Genomic DNA, 7,347 nt, shown 5'->3' with positions numbered 1-7,347 from the left:
TTTTGATGGTATTGTCATGGGTCTGTATGTTTGGTAATCCATATGTGAATATTTAGGGGCAACCGAAGGTTTAACGGTTGATTGTAAGGTTACCTGTGTTTGTGAAGGATTTGTATTTCTTGGTGTTGTTAAATTTGGGCGTATTGGTGAAATACTTTGTTGTGTAGTTGTTGTGTGTACAATTTCTTCATTTATGAAGTGTGATGGTGTCTGGATATCTTGTTGAGTAAGATTCCTAGTTCCATTGAGGTTTTCATTGTGTATAACTGTAGAGTTTAAACTATTATTTTGTGTATCGGGCAAAAATGTATTATAGTTTAATGGTGTTGCATCAATGGTTAATGGTATTACTTTTACATAATCTCTTATGTAAGATATCGTACTTATTGCTTGACTTGAGATTGATTGTGGGAAGCTTATAAATGCGGGATGAGACCATTCGGGGTCCCAAACATAATCTGATTGTTCTGTGATAGCGGTATCATCGTTCGAGTTTTGGGGTCTAAAATTTTTTCTTGCTTGTGCAATTAAATCAATATTGTGTAAGAAATAATCTATTATGAACCATGCCAAAATTTTTTGTAGATCGTGTTTTGTATGTTGTGAAACGTCGTCTTTCGTGAAATTTTCTTTAATGATGTTTAAATAACTAGAGAGTAGTGTGATTTCATGTCGTACTCTTAAATGTTTAGATGTTTCTGTCGGTGAGACATTTGTTATTGGGATTTCGTTTTCTAATATCGAAATATAACTATATATTATTGCGAAAACTTCATTGGTGAATATGGAGTTTGCTCTTTGTGAGTTATGATATTGGATGCTTTTTATATATTCTGAAAAAACTTTTGAAAATTCTAAATCAAGATCGTCTGTTTGAATTGTATATTTTCTATTATTATGGTTTGGTGAGGTGAATTCTATGGAGTAGATTCCATACTGTTGTGTTATGTTGCATATATCTTTTAAGTAGTGGTCTATGATTTGTCTTTTGATTTTTACATCTGGGAACTCTGTTTTACATGGACTGATTCCGGGTTCAAATAAATTTAATAGTAAATTTTTGCAAAATATATGCTGTCCTCTATCAGTGGTTGCATCTATTATAAAAGGAAAGATTTCATCATCATCTGGGGTTTCTTCACCTGGGGTGTGCGTTGAGCTCATTTTTTCGTTCGATGACTGTTAATATGTAATTATCAATGTGTCGAATTGGTTGATTCCAATTGTATAAATGTACTGGTTTGTGTTTATACTGCTTTTTTATTCTTCTTTTTCCTCTTTTTGATGAATTTGAAGTTGTTTCTGAGTCAGAAAAATATAATTGATCGTGAAGTGGGCAATTTTTATCTATTGATTCTTTTAGTTTGTAAAGTTCGTCTAAACTGTTGGTTTCTGATTCTGAAAATGCGTTTCGGTTTTTTGAAAATCTTTTTCGTGTTATTTGTCTTTGTTTCGTTATTATTTTTCTTTTTAGTGTTTGTTGTTTTGTTCGAATGTATCCAACTGTTTGTGTATGAGGTGTGATTACAAGGTCGTATTTTTTGTTATCTATTTCACAATTGTGTAAAACGATTGTTTGTTTATTTCCTAGGTTTTTAAATGACATAAGGTTTAGGATGACGGATGCAAAAGGTTGTTAAATGATTTCTATTTTCCTAAACTGTTAGTTCTTACGATTTTTTGGTTAGCTTAACCTGGGTCTATTTGTTCAGGGTTGGAGAGAAAAGTATATCGATTCCGAAGAATGATTTTTTACTTTCTCGTGGCTAGTATAAGTTAAGGTGTTAACTTACTTAATCTTACTTAGGGGTAGTGATTGTGTTCAAGGGTTGGAGAATAGTAAATCGATCCACAAGGTTCAGGTATAATTAGAACGCGAGTAGTTCGTTAGATACTATTTTAAACTTACTAAGTCTAAGATTTATCCTGGGTCTGGTAAGAGGGGGGTCAAGTGAAGGATGAATAACCGAAGTTCTTCACTGTTTATCCTAATTTGAATGATTAGTTTTGTTTAAAAATTTCTATTAGTCTTGGGTCTTTAGAAAGGGTTGGGTAGTGAATCGACGTTTGAGGTCGTTAGACACTAATTAAGTGGGTGGGGGAGAACAAAGTTGTTCTGTTTGATCCAAGGATAAGCCTTGATGATCAAATTTGAAATTTAATTAAGTAGAAAATGATTTAAGATCCAAGGATAAGCCTTGATGATCTGGTTTTAAAATTAAGTGAATTTAAGTTTTAATAAATTTTTAAATGTGTGTAAAGGAAAGATTTAGTGTTTTGATGATATTAGTGGGTTTATGATTGCTGTTATGTTTTAGATGATGGAGCTGGAACAACAGGATGATGTATGATTACTAACCATTTATTGTCATGCTACTAATTTTTATTTTTTATTTTTCAATAAATATTTTTCAAACATGTTTTGTATATTACTGCAGAATTTTAGGAAAACGATCTTAGATCTTTTTATCAATCGTTATTGTATATTAATAATTTTGTTTAGCGCCTGAAATGATTTTGAAGGTTAACTTCAAGGTTTTATGTTTGCAAATGAAAATCTAAATTCATTGCCAGTAGTATTCTAAATATAAAAGTTTGTTCTGGTTTTTGCCTAACTATCATATAGCTATATGGCAAGTTTCTACTTTGTCGTATGTCGTCTCTGGTTCGAGGTCTTCTTCCAATTCCGGGTAGTTCTGTTATGGTTCGGAATATTGGCTCTGATCTATTGAGTCGTAGAGACATTTCGATTAAATTATTGTCGTATAACATTTTGTAAATGTTTTTGTCTAATTTCTAATCTATTTTGGTTAATTCTAAGCTATTAAGGTCTTGTTCGAGACTTATGGTCGCACCAGATGAGTTAGGACCGAGTTGGTTAACTCATAGAGTAATTTCGGATAGGGTACACCGTCTGCTCGTCACGCTATCTTATTTTCGGCCGGATAGATTCGTGCAACTTCTTAGTCTAATACCGATCCTAATCTTACTCTTATACTATCTAGTCTCAGGTTGTTTAACTAGTCTCTGCTAGGCTCAATAGATCTAGGGTATACTGGTTTATTGCGGTTGCTGAAGTGCTCGGGAGAGTCCAACTAATTTCTAAGTTAAATTCAAATCTCTCTGGTGCTGAAATTACAAGTAACTTCAGCACTTACAAATAAGTGGGTTGTTAGTTAGATGGATCATGATTGGTTAATATTAAATACTTTACATTGGTAAAATATCTAAATTATCCAATCATAAAATGTAGTTTAGATCAGGTTCCAGTAGTCTATTTTTTGGTAAGATATAGCTTGAAACCTAGTTCTAGTTTAGATTAGAAATTTTGTGTATTTTATGCGTCTAAAACTTTGTGTTGTGAAAAAAAATCTGTTGTTGTTACAAGGTGTGAGTTTAGTGAGACCTTTTTTCTTGTCAGTCTTGATAACTAGTTTTGAAGATCTGAAAAAAAGTTTCAGCCATCAAAACCTGTATCAAAAAAGACAATTTTCCTGCGCTGAATTATTTCTTGTTTTGAGGAGCCTACAGCAAATAGGGAAGCGTTTAGCAGGGAAACGTTTAGCCTGTTTATGATAGTTTTTTGAGGAAGTATAATTATGAAAACGTGCTCATGTGGTTTTTTTCCTAAGTAGTTATACGGCAAATTTTTTTAAAACCTGTAACCAATATCTAAGCTAGGAAAATAAAATGATTATCTTTTGTTTTTTTTTATAGTTTTTTTCGAAGTAAGTGAAAGACATGGCCAGGTGAAAGGACTTAAAGCTAATCTCAACAGTTATATGCCGAAAGGATTATTTGTTGAGTTTGTTTCTGCTGCTGATTTTGTTCAATGACGTTCGTACTATGTTTTGATTGAACAACCAAATTTTGCATGTTCTGCTGAGCTGAAATTTTAGTGGTACTGATTTTTTAGCAATTGATAAATTTTTTGCTTCCTAAAGTATAAATTTTTGATCGAACAACCAAAATTTGCATGTTCGACTGAGCTGAAATTTTAGTTGCGTTAAATTTGTGCGATTTCAGAAAATTTCGTCTCGTATGTATAATTTATTGATCGAACAACCACATTTTGCACATTCAGCTGAGCTGGATAATGGCCCTCGTTGAGTTTTCAAGTTTTAACAAAACTGTATCTCGTATACCGAATAAGCATACATACATTTTAATGAATATAGATATTATGGCCACTATTATCCAACATATTTGTTTCGATCACTAAATAGCGATAGTGTAGATTTTGTTTTTTCCGCACAATTCAAAGTTCCTGTGCGCAAAATTTTAGTGATGAATTGTGTTGTCATACTACTGCCTTAATAGTTAATATTTAAATTTCGAAAATAGTTTTTTCAAAAAAAAAGTGTCTCAATATCAGAAAAAAGTGTTAATATAATTGTTTTTGTCTGCTCAGCAGAAAAGTAGTAAAAAGTGACGAAAAAAATTGGTTCACTAAGAGGACAACAAACATTTCAAGTGTTTTTTTAAAGTTTTTTAGCGCATACTATTTCGTGACTCAATTCTTTTACCTCAAATTCTGAACGTCATTAAACAAAAAAAGGACAAAAATGGAAATAAATGTGGTCGAAACAGTCTGCGCGTCTTTAGAATTGGATTGAATGATTTGTTTCAATCATTAAAAAAACTGTTATAAGCTAGTTGAGTTATCCTTGAACACTTTTGGCAAATTTTTTTTCAAACTGAAAAAGTGTTACATTTGATGAACGTCAAATTTCTACTACCAAACTTGCCTCATCAGAATTATGAAAAATTTTTCTTTTTTAAGTATTTTTTATTATAGTGTTTTATGCTTGACTGATGACAACCGCCAGCCTGCGACCAGTATCAGGCATGACCTGTTATGGAATTATGATCGGTTAAATCGTCCTGTTCGCAAACGAACCACTGTTACCTCTGTGCTGTATGACGCCTATCTTTATCAACTTGTTGGCTTTAACTCAAAAGAACAGTCGATAGAATTGTTGATTTTTCAGTTTTTAATTTGGCACGATGAATTCTTGGAGTGGAATCCAGCAAATTATTCTGGAATTGAGCAGATCCGGGTCTTTCAAAATCAAATATGGATTCCTGACGTTCTTCCGTATAATGAAATTGGTAACTTTGATTACAATAAATTTGGTGATATTGTGCCTCTAACGGTAAAAGCTTCTGGTCACGTATTTTGGTCTCAGCCAGTTAACATGGAAACTTCTTGCTCGATGGATGTGACGAATTTTCCATTTGATTCACAATCTTGTGAAATCGCGGTTGGATCCTGGCAGTACTACAAGGACGAATTGAAAATGTATTGTAAAGATGAACTGAACTTGAGTGAATATATACCTGATAGTCTATGGGTCTTGCAAGGTTTGTCTGATTTTTTTTCTAATGGCAAGGATACTGAAACAACGAATACCTTTTGATACTACCAAATTTTAAAGAACAGTTAGAGAATTGCAGAGATTATCAAACTGTGAATCTATTTAAAGAGCAATTTTCATTTTTTTGCTAGTTTTCACTCCGTTGAGATTTCAAGGTATCAAATAAATCAATTTGTTGAAATAGGTGTCTATATTTTGTGTTATTGATTTAACAAATAATCTTTAATCTTAGAAACTTCGTGTCGAGAGCGAACTACGGAATCATTCAGTGACGCAGTAATAACTGTGACCTTCAAACGCCTCCCAACATACTTCGTGATCAATTTAGTAATTCCCACAGTTTTACTTCTGGGAATCAGTTCCCTCACTTTCTTCATTCCTGGAGAAATTGGCGAGAAACTCAGCTATGGTGTAACGGTTACACTATCGCTTTGTGTCAACTTGACAATTTTTACAGATTTCATGCCAATGACATCAAAAACGTTTCCCAGATTATTCACATACATTCTCTCAAGCATTATTTTGTCGTGCATGTCAATGGTTTTGGCAACAATCTCTGTTAATTTTGTCCAGCTCAGCAAAAACAGCAAAGATGAAGACAAAATTCCAGGGTTCAAAGCACCATTCACAGATAGGGCATTAAATGAGCTTGCAGATCGTGTTTGCTCAAACACAACTCAGAAGAAAATGACACGATTGAGAAAAGTTGACACGGTTATTGGGTTCATATACCTTCTGGGAGTGACCATATACTCTGTTACCTTTTTCTTATCGATAAGTCTTTGAAATTATCTTGGTTGCTAATTCAACTGTAAATATAAAACGTACAATCTCATTTTAGCGAAAATCTCTGAAAAAAACTCCCGTTGTTTTCCCCGGTTGATGTGCTCAAATTATGGGATCTTGTTAAGAATACCCTTCGGTATTGGACCTTGTCAATTATCCTCCTATTTTTGTATTATTTTTGACAATCATTTCTGTTTAAAGTATGCATTTCAAAATTGTCATCAATTAATTGGCTTTTCATGTTGTGAGTTTGCATTCACGCCAGAATTTAAGCGATACATAAAGTAAAATTTTGTATGTATCACTTAAATTGGGAAAAAGTAGAAAGGACTATGACCTGATTTCAAAAAAAAATTTAAAGCTGGCTGATTATTAGAGAAACATGATCCGGATAACTTCGTCTCTCTGGGTTTTCTATGCAGACGATTGGAAATATTGTTTTCAAAATATCAATTTAAATTTTTTTGTTCAATATCGTTTAAAAGAATATAATATCATCAAAATTTTATTTTGTTTATTGTAATCTAATGAAATGATGAAATTCAGCTTTTTCCAAGTTTCAAAATTATAACAGAACTTTGCAAAAATAATTTGAATAAGTAACCCGTGTTGGTAGATTTTTGTAGCTTGCACTGCAACTGGATATCATTAAAACTCAAAAAACTCTATGAAAAATTTTTCAAGGTTACCGAAAACTCCTAGATGCAGCTTTCTGGTAAGCTGCATCTGGTAACAAAAAATATCTAGTAAACGAAAATATAATTCGATAATTTTGGCTGTGTTTTCTTGTACTTCAGTAGTGATTAAACTTTCCTCCTAATTTCAACCGTTTTTGAATTTCATTCATCACCAATCAAAAACCTCAATAATTCCGAAGTATTGTATAAAAACTATATAATAGACAGAGTGTATTTGATCTACTTCCTTTCAATCAAACCTAACTGTTACCTTGATTTCTTATACATAGGTAAAAACTAAATTCGTATTTTAAAAAAATTAAACTTAAAACAAAGCCCTGAATGTTTCGCTTCCCCATAAATTGGCCTCGAATAATTAAACGAAATATTGACAAGCTAAGATTTAGGGTGATAAAATCAAAATTTACAGATTACAGATTAAATTGTGTATGGAATTAAGAAGACCAAAAGGTTCGCCTCAATTCAACATGGAACAGGAGCTATAA

The 7,347-nt window shown here is 32.4% G+C and overlaps 1 protein-coding gene across 1 annotated transcript; it reads left to right on the top strand.

Annotated features, from left to right (window-relative positions):
- Positions 1-3,796: 3,796 nt before the first annotated feature.
- LOC134848621 (neuronal acetylcholine receptor subunit alpha-7-like) lies at positions 3,797-6,164 on the top strand. Its single transcript, XM_063866140.1, has 3 exons — positions 3,797-3,837; positions 4,559-5,364; positions 5,611-6,164. The coding sequence occupies exons 2-3, from the start codon at positions 4,761-4,763 to the stop codon at positions 6,162-6,164; spliced, it is 1,158 nt and encodes a 385-aa protein (XP_063722210.1). The 5' UTR covers positions 3,797-3,837; positions 4,559-4,760.
- Positions 6,165-7,347: the final 1,183 nt, after the last annotated feature.

This window comes from Symsagittifera roscoffensis, chromosome 6, assembly GCF_963678635.1.
Source record: "Symsagittifera roscoffensis chromosome 6, txSymRosc1.1, whole genome shotgun sequence".
NCBI classification, from domain to species: Eukaryota; Metazoa; Xenacoelomorpha; order Acoela; family Convolutidae; genus Symsagittifera; species Symsagittifera roscoffensis.
Note: the sequence above shows the minus strand (reverse complement) of the source record. Positions and strands in the feature narration are given on the sequence as shown.